Source organism: Onychostruthus taczanowskii, unplaced genomic scaffold (assembly GCF_017590055.1).
Source record: "Onychostruthus taczanowskii isolate IOZ18803 unplaced genomic scaffold, ASM1759005v1 scaffold23, whole genome shotgun sequence".
NCBI classification, from domain to species: Eukaryota; Metazoa; Chordata; class Aves; order Passeriformes; family Passeridae; genus Onychostruthus; species Onychostruthus taczanowskii.
In genome coordinates this window covers 5,331,808-5,349,955 of record NW_024499573.1, presented here as the reverse complement: position 1 = coordinate 5,349,955, position 18,148 = coordinate 5,331,808, and the positions used below count along the sequence as shown (strand labels likewise).

General features: G+C 36.6%; 1 protein-coding gene across 5 annotated transcripts in view; it reads right to left on the bottom strand.

The window, feature by feature from the left end:
• CPNE8 (copine 8) overlaps positions 1–18,148 on the bottom strand; it is a 70,833-nt gene that overhangs the window by 30,592 nt on the left and 22,093 nt on the right. For 3 of the 5 annotated variants that reach the window (XR_005952737.1, XM_041405480.1, XM_041405481.1), the window contains 6 exons: positions 15,383–15,422; positions 14,546–14,622; positions 9,409–9,472; positions 6,660–6,763; positions 4,726–4,830; positions 1,474–1,515 (listed from right to left, as the gene is read on the bottom strand). Coding sequence is in view for 3 of the 5 variants with exons in the window: in XM_041405480.1 (XP_041261414.1) it covers positions 1,474–1,515; positions 4,726–4,830; positions 6,660–6,763; positions 9,409–9,472; positions 14,546–14,622; positions 15,383–15,422 (432 nt within the window). In the remaining 2 variants the exon portion in view is untranslated. Of the gene's footprint in view, positions 1–1,473; positions 1,516–4,725; positions 4,831–6,659; positions 6,764–9,408; positions 9,473–14,545; positions 14,623–15,382; positions 15,423–18,148 lie in introns of those variants that run through there. The other 2 variants (XM_041405482.1, XR_005952738.1) reach the window with 2 other exon arrangements.

The window sequence follows — 18,148 nt, the reverse complement described above, 5'->3', positions numbered from 1 at the left end:
AAGATTTCACTCTGGCAGTTAGTGTTATTTGTTGGATTTCTTCCTTTTCTTTTTAATCTCACAGATTTTGGATAAAGTGAGACAGGACATGGGGTTTGATACCTTGATAAAATATAATCCTTGTTTTTTATTAACGTGGCAATAAGATTCAACTTTTCATTGCTAGCTTATTTTCAAAAAAGTATGGTTTATACACAAACATACAAAATTTTAAGGATTTACCAAATCTCATTGAGAAAATAATGTAAATAGAAATTCTAACAGGGATGCAATGATTTTTTGCTTTTTAAATGGCTTTTTAAATTTAAATACACTTGTTTTAATTGCTAGAATATGCTATGTATATATGTTATTTCTCTCCAGCAAATATCTAATCAAGAAGGATGAATTTACCCTGGCAGGTATTCATACAGGGTAAACATGAGATAAGAATGCCTGTAAATCAACAGGCTTCATGATGGAAAACCAAAAAGAAAAATTATAACCCAAGAAAGCTGAATAGGCTTTTGGATCTTGTCTGCAAGGTAATAAACAGTAGCACAGGACAAATTTGCCTATTATGATTACAAGACATTGCCACAGAAGCATAATATCATTATCTATAATACTAGAAGCAAATTGCTTTGGTTGTATTAAAGACATTACTGCAGAATAAATAATATGCTTTTAAAAATCAAAATGCAAGTGCATATCCATATATTTTAAAATATAAATTACAATTAACAGGAAATAATTAAGAAACCAACTTAAAGATAAATGGAAATAAACATATTACTGTATTAAATTTCAGTTCTAGTACCAAGATTTATGAATACAGTTTCTAATCAAAGTATGAAGATATAAGCTCAAACATTTTTAAAAGAACAAGAGGTATCAATCCACTGTGTTAAATGATAATTGTACCTTGTTTGTCAAAATAAAGGCAATTTGAAAGGCTCATTTCCTCAGGAAAAAATGTACAGCCAGTACACTGGAGTTCACAGCTCTTAAGAATAACAGATATCCCTCCTGAATTCAGCAACAGAAATTCCACGTTTTTTCTACTGTCCTCTTTCAAGGGGGTTATACAAAACTCAGGTCTTCCAACTCCAGAGTTTACAATAAAATTTTGATGAAGACAGACCTGGAAATGAACATTCAGACCCAATCTGAAATTAAGGTAATGACTAGGTGGCTTCTACATTGCAGTATTTAGGCCACCATAAGCAGCCACTGCAGGCATCTGCATTTTATCAAGTTCCATGGATGAATATACACACAGCAGGTCTGAAATAGGCTAATGCATCAGCATTTAGCACAACTGCAAAACACAGAGGTGTATCACAGCAGAATTTTTCCAGTACCTGTACCTCTAAGTATTGAAAAATAACTAACTTTCTCTAGTATTATGCTGGACACTAAATATTTATAAGTTTTGCAATATGTATATACATGCAGGAATAACCCTTAAGTTTAACAGAAATAATGTCTTACCTTCCATCTCTATCCCAGTCATATACTTCTACTTTAATTGTCCTAAAATGAAAAAACAAAACAACAACACAACCCTATTAAAATGTTAAATATGTACCCGGACTGCCTTTAAGATTAGTAGCATAGGGGTGCATCACTTGTGCCAAATCCAAAAAGCAGATTTTTTCAGTCATTTCTCATGGGGCAGCAAATAGCCTGTCAGGTTACACAACACTTCTTCATAAATCAATAGCTAAATACAGTGCAAACTAAGGAAACACACTGGAAGTTTGACCAACACATTTTTACTTGCTGATGCTCTGAATTTTCTGAGGTTTTAAAATAAATTATTCTTTAAACCTTGACGTATTATCGAAGTTTATAAGAACTGTTTCCTTATGAGTAAAGTGAACTCTTGAGGGCAGCTCTAACCTTGCTTCAGGGATGACTGGGAAACAGATAAAAAGGAAAAAGCCGACGTTTCCCAAGCAAAGATCAATCATGTTGCACATGCTTACTTCAAGAGTGGATTTCTTAAAATGCAAATACTACAGAGCACATTATCATCAACATCCTTGATGAAACAGGAAAGATATATGAGGATAGAGATCGTATATGGCTTTGTTCATCTCCTTTTACTACAGAAAGTGCATATATGTAAGCAAATTCAACTACCACTAGCAGTGAATCCTATTTGGCCTAAAATCAACTGAACATGGGATAGAAAAATAATACCTCCCACATTTTAAGCAACAATGTAACTTACTTTTATTCTTCAGAACAGTTTCACATGAAGTGAAGTCATCAGGGCTGCCTGGTTATTAATAGAGGGGACAAGAATCTAAGCAATTACTTTGTAATTTGCTTCCATGAAAGCTGCTCCTTATTCTTCCAATTACATAAAGTCAAATATATATATTGATTCATTTTCTTTACTAAGAAGTGACTCTTTGGGGATAAAGCTGAGCAACAGCTGATATTATACACAATATAATATCAAGCAATTCACACCTGGATGTTTTCCATGTTTTTTATGATATTCCAAAATAGGAAAAGAAGGACTCACTTTGTCTGGATGTACCTCTTTTCAACTCAAATTTAAAGGCTCTTAACCACAACATTTGTTATATTTTATAGCTCTTGCATAATTCAGGTTGGACTTAAGTTACCTTACAATGAAAACTGATTAAAGTGAAAGTTGTTCTGCAGAACAAAGTGAAAAACAATTCCAAACCTCTTATCCTACCTAGTATTTCAACCTTCAAAGGAAACTACTTTCACCTTCAGAGGAATTGAGCAAAAAAAGGCAATATCACAATGTTTTTTCCCTAGACAATCATTATTTTACTGCCATTTCAAAATCTGTTATGACAGACAGAACATACCACTAAGTTAAGATTTATGTAAGGTTTAGTGGGATTTAAGTTTTGAATAGTCTTACAAATCTGTGTCCAAATAGCAAAATCATCTCAGTGAGAAAACTCAGATTATCAAAATAAATTATTGAGAATATCAAGATAAATTCCTGAGAAGGATCTTCAGACAGGTAACTGCAGTAAGAGCAAATCGTCCTTGAATAAAGCTCCTCTCTTTAAAAGGAAATTTATTTCATATAAAAGGATTAATTACGGATCTTGACTTTTATCTATTTTGCATGATATGCAAGATATTAAAAAGACCTTTCCAATCTTCACATACTGAAACTTAACCTTTACCTTAAAGGACAGAGTTTAGAGGATGGGTTTCCTAGTTTAATGTTAAAAACCCCCCTTTCGTTTAAAAATAATCAAGGTTAGAGATGGGTATCTCTGTTTTAAAACTTATACAGAAAATAACTGTAAGTGCTTTTGGAAAGAACTTTCTTTTACTAAAAGCAAGAAAGAACAAAGACATTCGACACTAAGTACTACTGCAGTAATGAAATGCCATTCCTGTGATGTCTGAAAACACTGTATAATTGCATAGTTTGAGAAAAATTAAGCAAATCCTGGTCACTCCATAATGAAAACCTGGACAGAGTTCACTCAGAAGCATGTACTAGCTGAACATTTAGTCTCCCCAACACCAGAATAAACATTTACTGTGACATACTTTTACTAATGACATTATTCCCACCTTTCACATCTATCACAGAACCCAGAGCACCAAAACATTATCTGTGAAACTATCACTATCTGAAAGAGACCTCTGGGGTTTGTGTTTTATGTATTACCCATGTGGATGTTAGGAAATTAATCCTTACCTTTAGAAAGAAGAGTTTTCTAACTAAAAAAACCCCAAACCTCTGAAGTTTTTTCTGGACTATCAGCAGGTTAATTGGAATTAACCTGACAGCTAATGCCTACTTCTTAATTTGAAACATGATTGTTGTATGCAGGACTATGAAGTCCCATGGAGCCTTTATTCACTGAGCACATCATGTTGAAAGCAGGTCAACAGTAGATACACAATAATAACTTGAGGAGTGCTATTACACTTTTAAGTTCCCTTAACTTGGAATGCTGGAGTTATTTCAATATGCGTGCATCACAACATCTTTTCTAATTATTATGAAAACTTTGTTCCTTTAATATGATAAACAGTGCATTGTCCAGAGACTAGCTTAATGAATACTATTTTGCTTATGCATTATGCACATTAACCCAAATACAAGTAAAAAATTCCATTTGAATATGCTCATTACAATATTGCTTTCTTTTTATTGCATCTAAGTGAAAGAGTAACCAACATGGCCATTTTTAAGGAGTCTAAAAACACCCACTTCCACTGAACTAATTTGTTTGTTATTAGTGGTAAAATGTTGATTAAAAACATGTTATTATCACCACCTAAAGATAGATCCTTTTGCATGGTACCACTAAAAACTTCAAATCTGAAGATTGCCTTCTGTGTTTCTCATCTCCTGATCTATTTATTTTAAAGGCTTTCATTTATCAGCACCCTCTGACACTGTATTGTCACCCAAGAAAAACAGATCATCACTGTTTTTCACTGAAACGTTAAAAAATATTTGTGTACACAGAGACCATGCTTTAAATTAGTCTTTTCTTTCTGTTTCTAATTCACACCATAGAGAGCAAAGAGCTTTTTCCAGAAAACACTATTACCATTTCCTACAGATTTAGCATATTTGCTTTATTTTTCTAAATTCTTTAATGTGATGAACGGTTTTGAACACCTATTATCCTTTCAAAATGTTGATTAAATAAAGAACACACAAGTCAGGGAGGAAAAAAAACTGTATACGCTAAAAAAGCTTAAGCTACATCTTACCGGTCATAGTCTCCATTACACAGTGCTCTGACAGAAATCTTGAATGCCTGCCACACTGGATTCAATGTATTTTTCACAACTTCTGTTTTGTGGCAGATTGTAAAACTGCAATTAATACAAAAAATTAAGTTACATTCTATATTTATTTACTTTTTCTTTTGTGTCATCTAAGATGGAATTAGAAGTGCCGTAATCATTCATCCATGCAATGTCCACATAGAATATAAGGTAAGAAAAAAAGAAATATGGTAAAATCAGAAGGAAGGGAAGACTGAAGAGTCCTACTGGAGAGAGACTGCAGACTAGAGTGCTAAACAACTGTTAATCTAAAATGTTTTTACCCAAAACTTCAATAGAAACTATAACCATTCAGTGAGTATTTCAGGGAAAAGCAGTTTCCATCCCACTAGTTTAAATAGACCTTGTACATGCAGAAATTAGTCACAGATCCAGAAAATAAGAGCTTGTGAGGACCTGACTCTTGCTTAGAGATTAAGAAACTGAGCCAAGGGAAAGATGGCTTTCAGATTTTTATTCCCCATTTTATGTCCATGATTTTTTAACCAGGGCTGTCTTAGGTAAAACATATAAGCCTCTCTGAGATTCAATGATCACCTTCTCTCATGAACTGTATTCACATATTCTGTTTTCTCTAAATTGTGCAAAAGTAAAATACCTCTTTTGAACCCCCTTCTTGGGGACTGAATTATTCAAAAGAAAGCAAGAGATAAGGTCACTGGTGACATCATTACTGAAATTCCTCATCCAGTTGCAACTAAAGTTATCCTTTGAGGGAATGTCCTCCTTGCATTGCACCCCAAATGCCTACACTTTTATCCTGGCTATGATTCAGAAGACATGCCTGAAGCCAAAAAACCAAAAAAAAAGGAAGCATCCTTCTGCCAGAGGTGCAGAAGCACTGCCCCAGCATCCTGTTGGATTCAGGAGACCTGTAAAGCATTACTGGCTCAACACTCACCCCTTAGAAGGAAGTGGGGAAGAACAGCACTCAAGGCCAAGAGAGGCTGCCTGGACCAGCACTCCCAGTAATACCCAGAGAAATTTCACCAGTGACCTTAATGCCACTCACAAAGGAGCCATAACTTCTCTAGGCTTTCAGTTTTACATAGGCAGTGTTTACTCAGGAAACTGCTCCTATAATCTGCCCCCCAGAGAAAAAAAGCAGGTAACAGATGCACATGTCCATACACAGATTGATGTTAACAACTGTTCCAGCTAAGTTACAGAGAAAAGTAGCATCATGTATGATGACACCTGGTTTGGTTTGATACATGCTAGATGTGAAAACTTTCAGTTCCCAAGAAATGTTAACCTGCTAGTAGAGCCCCACAAAGGCAGAGTGTTGTGTTGACAGTGCATGTCAAGGCTTAGCAGTGGAACAGAAGACATTAGTCGACTTTAACAAATTAATGCATGAATGTAGCAAACAGCCATTTGTAAAAAAATATAAATTCTATTTCAGGGATTTTTAAATTCAATTTCCTAAAACTATGTCAAAAATATAAAAGATACTTCCTAATTTAAATTTGCAGTATAAAATGTTTTTATCTAAACACAACTTCTAAGCATTAACATATTTTGCAGGTACAATTTTCTTTGAGAATTCTATTTAATTTAAATTAATACTATATCTTCACAAAAGTAACACTATTTAGCTATTTTATTACAATTAATTGTCATAGTGCTCTATATTTATGAGACATTTACCTCCTAAAACCCTCAACTGCAGTGTTTGATCAATTTGTTATAATAGTTTTATTCCTATATTGCCTAACATGACAAACTGAAATCCAACAAACATTAGAAAAGAAACACAGCTTAATCTGGAAAGCGTAAAAAAATGAGAACTATATTATCTGTAAATAATTAAGTTGCCTAATGATTGGCAGCAAAAATATTTAACAGGCACCTACCTGCCATCTTCATTGCTTCGATGGAATACAAGGAATGGATCAGATTTCCCAAAGAAGTCCTTCTTGTCCAGCTTGTTTGCACAAAATTGCATTAAAACTGAATCCTGAAATGGGTAATAAAGAAAAATTACAGACAGCATGCACTCCACTACACTAAAAAACCAAAAAAATTGACTGAACTGTGCAAATAGAAAACAAAATAAATGGGAGCATCTGTCTTCTAAATGGTCTCTACACATTCACATCTGTGCAATGTCTTCATAGTGCAGTTTGAATGGCTGGAACCAAGAATTCCTTTGTAGGGACACCAGAAAAAGAACAATTTTCCAAGCTAAAATGGCTCAGGATTTTCCAAGGATTTCCTGACATCCGAAACTGCCCTCTGAAAGAAGCAGATGCGCTGGCAAGGCAAGTATATTAGAATTATTTTTAAAAACTCCAGTCAGGCACAACTCAGCCTCATTCCTTCAGTGACTTAGACATGTTGTTGTCTGTTCCTACTGCCTGTCAAGCAGGTGGCTGCTGGCTCTTAAGAGTCTGGAACCTTCAAGAAAATGAGCCTGAAAGGTACCAAGTACATCCAATCTGACAACAAATAAGGAGACAAGTTTCTTTGCTGTGATCAGGAAAACTGGAAGTCACACATGTCATCTCTTTGGGCAAAGTCAAGAACGAGAAAAGGATTGTAAATTCAAAGATAAACTTGCAGCAGACTCACCAGCTAACTGGGCAGGGCCTGCTGGAAGATTGTTCCATAAACAGATCTTGAGGTGCAACAGCAACAAGATGATGACAGAAAATGTGGGCTCACCATTGAGTGGGGCAGGAGACCAGGCGACAAAAGACATTTCAAGGTCCATGTTTCTCATAGCTTTCTATGTCTTGGTCCTACTGCTAAGATTTGCCTTCAAGACTCTTGGAAACCTGAGACCAAGACCTGAGAAAGTCTGGAACAAGAATAACTTGTGCTTGGTAGAGGAGGACCAGGAAAGGAACATTTAAAACAGACCATACAGAAGTCCATGTGACTTGGTAAGAGGCACCTGAGAATGCTGATGGAGTTGGCTAATATTAATGTGGGGCTACTTCCAGTTACCTCTATAAAGTTATGATGTCCATGCAAAGTTCTCCTGTCTTTGAGAAAGTGCAAGAGGATCCAAGCCAGTTTTATCTCAAACCCTGAGATGATGATAGAGCAAAAAATCCTGGAAAACATATGCAAACATATGAAAAGAAGAAGGTGGCTAAGAGACATCAAAAAGGATTTACAAAGAGGAAATTCATGCCTGATCCACTGGAAGCCTCTCCTGACAAAATGAGTGGCTGACTGGACGAGAGGAGCCTAGTGGACGTTGTTTAGTCTTCACCTTAGCATGGCCCTATACACTGTCTCACACAAAACCTTGTTCACAAACTAATGAATTATAGACTAGAAAACTGGACAGTGAGGGACACTGAAAAATGGCTGAACTGCTGGGCTTCAAAGAGTCATACTGAATGGCACAAAGTCCACCTGGGCCCAGTCACTAGCAGTGTACCGAAGCATCAAAAATGGGCCAAGAATGCTGACCGCCTTCATTAACAATCTGGATGATGGACAGAGTAGACTCTCTGCAAGTTTGCAAACAATACAAAACTAGAAATAGCAGTTTATAAACTGATGGTCATGCTGTCATGCAGAGACATCTGTACAGGCTGGAAAAACTAACCAATATGAACCTCATGGGGTTCAACAGAGCAAAATGCCAGGAACTGCGCTGGAAGGGGAATAACGCTATGCACCAGGACAGGCTGCAGCCCAACAGCTGGAAAGCAGCTTGGCAGAAGAGGACTGAAGGGGCTTGGTGGACACCAAGGTGATCAATGTGCCCTTGGCAGCAAAGGCCAATAGCCTTGCTGGGCTACATTAGGAAGGGTGCTGACAGAAAGTTGAAGGAAGAGACTCAGCTTTGGTGAGGCCATTCCTGAAGAGCACTCTTCTAGGCTACAGTACAAGGAAGACACAAACATGCTGAAGCAATTCCACCAAAAGCATCACTAAAATGATTAAAGGATTGGACCATCTCTCATGTGGGGAAAGGCAGAGAGAGCGGAAATTATTTAGCCTGGAAAACAGAAGGTTTATCAATTTGTGTAAGTACATGGTACTAGTGAATAAACAGCCTATGGTTAGTGGCATCCAGCGGAAGAAGAGGTTGCAATATGTACATACTTGAAATGTGAGAAATTCCACTTAAATATAAGGAAAAACCTTTTTACTCTGAGTGTGATGAAAAGCTGTAACAGAGAAATTGTGGAGATTGCTTGGACTTAAACCCCAACTGCACAGAGCCCTGAGTAACCAGCCCTAAGAGGGGCAGGAGTATTGGACTAGAAAATCTTCCAAGGTCTTCTCCAACCTCAGCAATTCAGTGATTCCAAAACTCATTAACATTCTGAATATGAGCTGTAAAAATTTGGATAAAGTACAAAAATCCAGAAGATAACTATGTGACAGCTGCTGAGACACTGCAAGAGACTGTGAGAGAGTGAGGACATGAAGGAGTATTAGAGAGAATGCAAGAGATATTGAGCATTGGCTTCTGCTTCTTCTCTCTAAAACTAAGAGCAACTTAAAGAAAAACAGTATTCTAACTTCTTACATAAATCACAAAATGCAAATTTGTAAGTTATATCATTAACAGTCTAGTGCAGTGTAAATCACAAAATAATTTTCATGTTATTTTTGGAAAGCAATGAGCACACTTACTCTGCAACACCCCAATTCCTCTGCTGTTACTATGACTGTTCCACACTTCTTCCCAGGAATTCCTCTGCAAAATACACAACCACATCACCTTAGTTCCTTAACATCATGTATGAAAATTACAACTGACACAGAGAGTACAAGGTAAGTTTTCAAGTCACAAAGCTGATGGCAAGCAATTCAGTTTCCCTCTTCTGCCACTTGTCCTGCCTAAAAAAGTTGGTTTATCCTAAATGAATTGGTAAATGAGTTGCATATTTATTCTAACTAGCAAGAAACAAACCAGTTTTTATTTTAAAGGAAACAGCATTCTAAGTTTCAATAGGTTGAAACAGTATCAGAATTCTACTATCCACCCTCCCACTGATGTTTCCCTTAGAGATGACTCTACAACTGATTTCTGAAAAACATCCTATTGCAAATTTTACTTTAAAAATACCTAAAATATAGTTAAAAGTAAACACCAACATTATTTTACAACATTTATTCTGAAATGTCTTTGAAGACACATAATAATCTCACCATCCTATCTGATACAGGAGTTGCAAAAGAAATTACTATTCACTCAGACAGCAATTAAAAACACAGGCTGCAACACCAGAAATCCCAAAACAGTTCCTCAACATAAAAAGCAGCAGAGAAACAGAAAACCCACCCATAATCTGATAGTATTCAGTGCCAGCAGCCTTTTAGATGGGGACACACTCAACACAGAAGGCCATGGGCCTTATAAAAGAGGGACGATATTAACATGATGGTTCATAAAGAGGTGAAATACCTCAAGATTAGCACAGAATTTCTCTACAGATCAAGTTCTCATTATTCAGTGACTAAAAACTCTACCAAATGACTTGTATGGTTTTTGATGCTATTAAGTAAAAACTTAAGTTTACAAGCAAGTCTTTCCAATTGCCAGAGAAATACTGACCAATACTATGTTGAAGACAAGCATGTAAGAGTTCCACCTGTTTAAATCCAGAATGCAGGGCCATTGCTCATCTTCCTTAGCTCTAAGGGATAGCAGGCAGTGAGCTACCCTGGAACTGGTTCTATTGCCCTGAAATTACAATAGAAATTTATGTTTGGGCAACTAGTTTCTCAGGGTTTCTCTGGGAAGAGTTACAGATCAGAGTTTGAGGGGTAATAATGAGAGATAGATAGATAGATAGATAGACAGACAGACAGACAGACTGTAATCTGTATTGCATAGCTGCAGTCAACTCCACCATTCAGGGCTAGTTATCTGAAACTCAGATATAGAAAATGTGCCAGTCTAAGTGTGAACAGAGTGCAAACTAAAAGTAAAATAAAAAATGAATATCAACATTTCAGTGGGTCCTACTGGCTTGAGAGTTCAGAACCTGTAGGCTTCTCTACAGTGATCACCTCTTTTGGGACAGTATTTGAAGGAGCAGGAAATATCATTGTTAGAGGAACAGAACAGACAACCATTATCAAAGAAAGGTTTTCAACAATACCTGCATGTCTATATAAGATACAGTGTTGAGAAATAATTGTCTCCTTAGAATAAATGATTCCACAATTGGGACACCACATCTTGCAGCACCAAGAGAAGTTTAAAAGGACACTCTGATAAGTACTTGGGCTTTAGAAAGGACTGAAAGGAGCACCTTTACAGAGCCTGTGTAAAATATGACCATTTATGTGGAAATTCAAACCTGAGAGGTGAAAAAGAGCCTCCAATTTTGCAAGCTGGAATTGCAATGAGGCAGAGGATGGAACATCTTTCAGGTCATTCAAAAATTTCCAGGCTTATCCCTGAATTTGCAGAGCCTAGCACTCTGACAGTCACACCCACAGATAAAAGAATAGGACAAATATATATGGGAAGTTCAGGTATTTTTCTATCAGTTATGTTCACAGCAAGATGACAGGAAAAAGAACTTCACATAATAGGCCAGCTGGCTCCAGTAGAGCCTCATTAGCAGGCAATGGCACTCAGATGTGAATAACTAGCATAGAATGCTCATTAAGCTTTGCAATGGCCCTATCTCCTCATCAAAGGAAATCCCTACAGGAATGCACTTAGCAGATCCTGAAAATAACCATTGCTCAGAGTTATAAATGTGGCTAGCATCTTCTCTCTAGGAAAACAGAACGTGCAGAGATCCAATTCTGGATAATGTCTGAGCAGGTGACACTCTTGAGAGAAAAATGAAACCACACCATTTCAGGAAGTAGATTAATCTGCACATTATCTTTTCATGCCAGTACAGCTGGAACACGTGAGGCCAGGCAGAGTAAATCTTACACATGGAGCTTGTCTTGAGAAGGCATTTAATGAATCTAGTAACACAACAGGTAAAGAGAACAAACATTGCTGTTAAAATGTCACATTATCCATTTCACCTTCTTTGAATTACTAGAATTATTTTCCAATAGAAATTATCCAAAACAAATGTTCACATCTGTATCTGGCCAGACTGTAAAATAAAGTGCAACACTAAAGTATGTTCTTGAACAAAAAATGCTCACTGTCACAAGAATAACAGGCTACCACACTACAATACTGGGAGCAAGACTCTCCTGTGAGACTGCATAAAATTCAAAGTCTGTAATGGTTTCAGAAAAAGAGAGGGAGGTTCAGGGGACAATCTCACAACCGCCAAGAAGAAATATTGTCGGGTTCATGCCTCAGAGGTGTAATCCACTGTGCTTGTAACACCAATGAAACTGCAAGGCATACATGCCATGTAGGCAAAGAAAAATGTGAGTTGTGTACCTTCACTTTTGTACTTGCCATGAAGATTAGTGCAAGGTGTGTTTCAGCCTTCCTGCCTGACCACAGCAATGGTGACCCTCTAGGCTTGAGATGTTTTATTTTCACTTTGAGGAAGGACAAGATTACCCTTTCACTCTAGACTTCCTCAGGGAACCTTCCCTGATGATGCACAATCTGACTTGAAGCCGGACAGCTCATGGCAGCCATGGAATCCTGACTTGTGTAAGACTTTTGCAAATGCCTAAAGTAGACAGACCTTCTTCCAGAGAATAATAAGCTTCAAGTCTTTCTAATTTTCATTTTGAAAGAACATCAGAGCTTACTTGAATGCCAATCAGAGAATGGAATTCAAGCTTCTCAATCTGCTTAAGTATAAAAAGTGCTACTTCTCTAGGGTAGCTGATTGGGACTAAAACAGCACCAAGCATTGTCTTCTTTGTACATTCATTGGCAGAGAACTGAAGAGGGAAAATGCTGATGAACTTCAGAAATATGGTGAAAAGATAAGGCTCTCTTAACTCATAGATCATAAAGAGCATTCATGCTATGAGAACACAGACTTGACTTCATAAAGAGAACAGTAAACTCAAAGCAGTAAATATCCCTAAAAAGGGAAGACATGCAATATTGTCTATTCAATTCTCATTGTTTGACTATTAAGAGACATTAAACACACATCTATAAGCAAACAATCCTGAAATGCAATGCAAAGTTTCATAAATAACAGAAATGTCTCCTAGACACCCAGATTTCAGAGAGTCCAGAATGGACAATCACTCAGGCACAGTTGTCAAGTCACAGCACTGTCAAAATTAGCAATGACACTACGAAGTAGCACAGGGACACTACGAAGAACTGAAAAAAAGTCACTCTCTCATTAACATGTGTCTATTCACATGTTGGGTCCACTTAGTAACTACCATACAAGACAATATCAGAACCCAAACCTGAGAAATCCTTGTTTATCCAAGAGAAAACATATTACACAGGCCAACACAACTGTGAAGTAAGACCTCTTCCACAGAATCTTCACTGATATTTTTTCTTTTCTAATAGATAATTTCAAACTTTAAACTTCACCTGTTACTCATTTCAAACGTCATTTAACCTGTACCAAATGCTAAACTGCTGAATGGATGCCTTTTAATCTACACGTTCAAAACAAATTTCAGGAATTTTCTCAGGAAAAAAAAAAAAGTGTACTGCGCTGAATACTATGCTAATTGAGGACAGGAACAAATTTGAAGACTTTCAAAAAGTCAGGTGAGATTCATCTTACTAAATACAAATGTCTTCAAAGTTAGCACTTTCTCTGACCAAGTGATCACAGGCTTCCAGTAGAATCAGCTGACAGTCCATGGAGCTGTGACACTGCAAGTTGCTATGGCAGCTGGCATGAGCTAGGCCTAGACAGTGAAAAGTCATTGAGCTCTTGCTTTAGTAGAAGAAAATAGGGCCAGCCTCTTGTCTCAGCTGACAAGACATATTTCTGTGCTCAACCTGTGCAGCCATCAAGAACTAAAATATGTCCAGAACAAGCAGTGACCTGCTGTGTGTTGCCATCCCACAGTGCTGGAGCTCTGCTTCTCCTGGGACAGCCCTGGAGCTGGGCAGGGGTTGTTCCCTTAACTGTGCTACTGGAATTCCCCTGCCTGTGCCTTGTACCTCTGTGATTCTTTCAGTGTGTGGAGATGAGTTTCCAAAAGCTGATGACTCTCCTGGGATGGCCCTGAAAGCAACCAGGGCAAGATATTTGGGTTCCTCCACCTACCACTGGGACACTTCTCATTTGTTCACAGACCACTTTTTAAATTACATAACCTAACACAACTTCTCTATTATGACACTTCCTGTACTGGTCCTCAAGGTTATTTCCTAGACATGTTTTTAAAAGTTTAAAATCCAGAATGGGATTAAGGGGAGAATCACAAAATACTGTTGTCTAATAACCACAATATTTGCTGATGTTAATAATTCTGTGTGATTGTGTTAGAAATCTGATAATCTGGTCAGCTGATTCTTCACTGTTTCTTCGTGAAGATTTTTTGCAGGAACTTAAATGCTTGAACAAAAGGTAATTAAAGTTTTATGATGTGCTAATTTGCAAACCAAAACAAAAACATTTTTTAGATTAGTACACTCAAGCCATTTCTAATGCAAGATGTAACAAGGTTGACAAAATTTATGAATTCGTTAATTCCTTTGCTAATTGTCCAAAATGACACCTAAAATATCATAGCCTATATAAAGAAAGATTTCTATTGCGTGTAACTATTTACTCTCTCTTAAAAGCCATATCTGTCAATTCTGTATGTCAATATATCTCACAGCAAAAAAGCTCCACAACTCTAGCCACATGCAGCAGTATGCATTCATCCAACATTCCAGAATACTTACACAATTGATTTTTCCAGTCTGCTCCCCTGTGATCCCACTATTTCTCCCAGTGTGCAAAACATCTGTCCCAAAAAATCCTGAAAAGCAAGAATATAAAAAACTCAGAATCCGTATTTCACACAATGAAATTTGCTTTCCCATTTATCTGAGCTCTTCCCTACTGAAGAACAGATTCTGCTGAACACCACATCTTAGTAATGATGAAATAGGGAATCATAAACAGACTGCCACCTGTTTGACATAACAGTAGGTTACACTTATAGAAATAATTCTAAGGCACTACACAATCACTACAGTGAGCATGTAATTGCAGATCAATGGGTAAAACCCTCATTTTTTCATTGTGAAGCACACAGAGAGTATTCCTTCTACTATCCTCTTTTCCTTTGCTCCAGGTTCTCAAAGGTTCTCTTATCCAAGCCTTCCTGTATTTATTTTTAAAAATTCACTGAGAAGCATCTGAATTCTACTCTTGCACCTCTAAATTTCAAAGTTACTATTTAATCACTCCCACTTTTCTACTTATGTTGTCTTGAAGGTTTCTTCTAACACTGAGACACAATAAAAACCTGCTTCAATTTTAGGACCCAGAAAAGTATCAACTAATTGCAGCATATTACATACCTGAAAAGGTATACATGCATGCTCAAATATGCCCTTTGCAAGAGAAATGTCCTACTAACATTATACTCGTTATACTTATGTGTTTTCACTCATAGCCAATTACTGTATTTGTCTCTGTGTAACTGATATTACGTAGAGTCAAAAGAAAATAAATCTACTTAAGAAATGTCAGCATTTTAACACAAGGAATTACAAAAGTGAGGAAGAACTTACATGTTTTGACAGGTTAGGACTCTTTGAGTCAACATCATAGCTTAGGAAAAAAAAAAAAGGAAGTTTATATCAGAATTGCCAGATGACATATCTGAGGATAATTACATAAAGAAACAAAAATCAAACAATTCTTTCACCTATTGCCATGTGTGAAATTTACACAGATTTGTGAACGGAAGTTCACCAGTAAGGAGGACAAACTGAGCCATCATATATAGGACTATGGTTCACTGGTTATTTGAAATGAAATAATTTTCAACAAAGTGCAAGCTTTAAAGAGAAATTCTTCTGATATTCCTGTTTGAACAGTGAAAGATGACAAAAAACAGACCAAAAATTAAAAAATAACTCTAGAAAACAAGCTAACTTGTAAATTATTTTCTTAGGTAATTTTTCTGTCATTTGAATAAGCAAATAGAAATAACTAACAATAAACTAAACTGCTTTTAGCAAGAGTTTTGCTTGTTCTTTTGAGTTTATGATAATCTTGGCCTTCCTCCAGCTAGAAAATATCACAGTTTCCCCTCCATAATCAAGTAAAGAGTTAAAAAAAGTTCCTCTCTGAATTTAAGAGACAGCGAAAAAAAAGTAAGAAATTAATAAAGGATTACTAATCTCTATAGTTTTAATAGTCTTCCATTTTTATCAGATAATCCAAGTAATATTCTTATCAAATAATCTGTTCATCTGTTCAGATTCAATACCAGGAACTAAACTGAAGAAGGTTTTCATCTGTTATGTTACTGCCATGTCAGGCTCCCCTGCATGGAACGCTATCCCTTTGGTTGTGCTGCCACAGCTGGTTACTGGGATGCATCATGGACCAGATCACAAGTCAGGATGGCAGGAATGCCATAACGTAGTGCAGCACAGTCTAAGCTTTAGAAACATATTTAGAAAGAAAAGAAATTCCTACAAATAACATTAACATGAGTTAAAACCTCCAGTTAAAAGCAAACTGTTTGGTGAAATCAAACAGAAAAACACAACTTATAATTTGACCTGAGGGATAGCTACAGAAGTAAAATGAAGAATGACTTCACTGGCAAAACCACTTACTAAGTACAAGCTATGAGTAGAAAGGGGCCTGTGACACTGGTGGCTGTGCATTTTGGGGAGGGGGGGTCATGCTCATTTACTGGTGCATCAAATATCAAAGATATACTTGCCACTTGATTTTTTTTTTCTCCTGCAAAATATATGAATCGTGTCAGGAATTTCTTTGAAAAATAACACTTTGGCCAACAGTAGTACACAGTTTTGCCAAGGAACTGAATATAGGAAGCCTTCTAAAGCTTCAGAATTGGGATTTAATCCATGAGTGGCTATGTGAGATTCACATTTCAAACTCAGAGCTCTAAGATTTAATTTAATTTTTCATCTATCACTGTTCTAGGGCTCTACAGTAAATTCACAAAATATGGCTGTATGGTCACGTGCAGGCAAAGACAGCAACAGCTATTCAGTTTTGAGTTCAGAACAGACTTGTGTCCAGCTAACCCAGGACAGCAGCAGAAAGCAGCCAGATCTTTCTAATAAGTACAGAGAACATGTGATATTTACAGCTTTTCATAAACAGGCAGGAGTCCATTTCCCTGACTACATAAAGAATCAAACAGGGGACTGTGTTTTCCCTTCCAGGTCTGAGTCCTTTCCAGACAACACTTATCCAGAAGGTCTTTACAGACCCCCCTTTCTTTCTGTAGACTGAGCTTTCTCTTTTTCAGTTTACTTCTTTCACTTCTCATTTTACTGCACTGCCCCCTCCCCATACCCTACATACATCCTATGAGAAGCAGGAGGCAAACAGATACAGATTTCCACACAGTCCCCACTGTGTGACTACTTCAGCACTGCTTTATACTTGGAGAAGAATCCTTTATTTCACAAATTGATTAGCCCTGACTTAAAACTTATTTTAAATAACCCACTGTAGTTATACTCCACAGATTGAACTACATTAAACCTAACTTTTAAAACTACAAATAAAGTCTGCATCAGGCTTCCATTGTGCTTTGTACCCAGCCACCTCAAAGCACCCTGTAATCTTCCTGGCTTTAGTATTTCCTTTCATTCCTTGAAATAGGTGGTCTAGTACATCTTACAAAGGAAGTGAAAAGAAACAGGCAAAGGGTTCTTCAACTAAAAACGGACATACAAAGAAAATTGGTGGCCACAGTGCATAGTGTGATGCAAAACTACAGCAAAAATGTAATTATCTATGAGGGTTATTCATACTCTCTCCTAAAGCAAAGTTAAGAAAGAACTGCTAATAAAAAAATAGGATGAAAATAAAAAAAAACAAAAAAAAAAAAAAAAAAAAACCCAAAAAAAACCAAAAACAAAAAAAAAAAAAAAAAAAAACCCAAAAAAAACCAAAAACAAAAAAAAAAAAAAAAAAAAACCCAAAAAAAACCAAAAACAAAACAAAAAAAACAAAAACAAAACCAAAACAAGACAACCTGATTATCACAAAGACTGAAATAATCAGAAAGTACTGAAATGTAAGAGACAACATGCAATGGTGACATAACCTGGTGACTGGACTCTCAATTCTGTTTTCCAAAGAATGAAGTGAAAGTCAAAACAATTCCACCAGTGAAATGAAATGAGCACATTTGGAATAATGTCAAAAGCCATCTACTTCTCGAACAACTGCTGTTGTTTTAAAATCTTGAAATTTAGTATACTTAGATGCACAGTAAAGAAAATTTTGGCTCTGTACGACCTGTACAGTACTTTATTTCTGGACAGTATATCTGTACC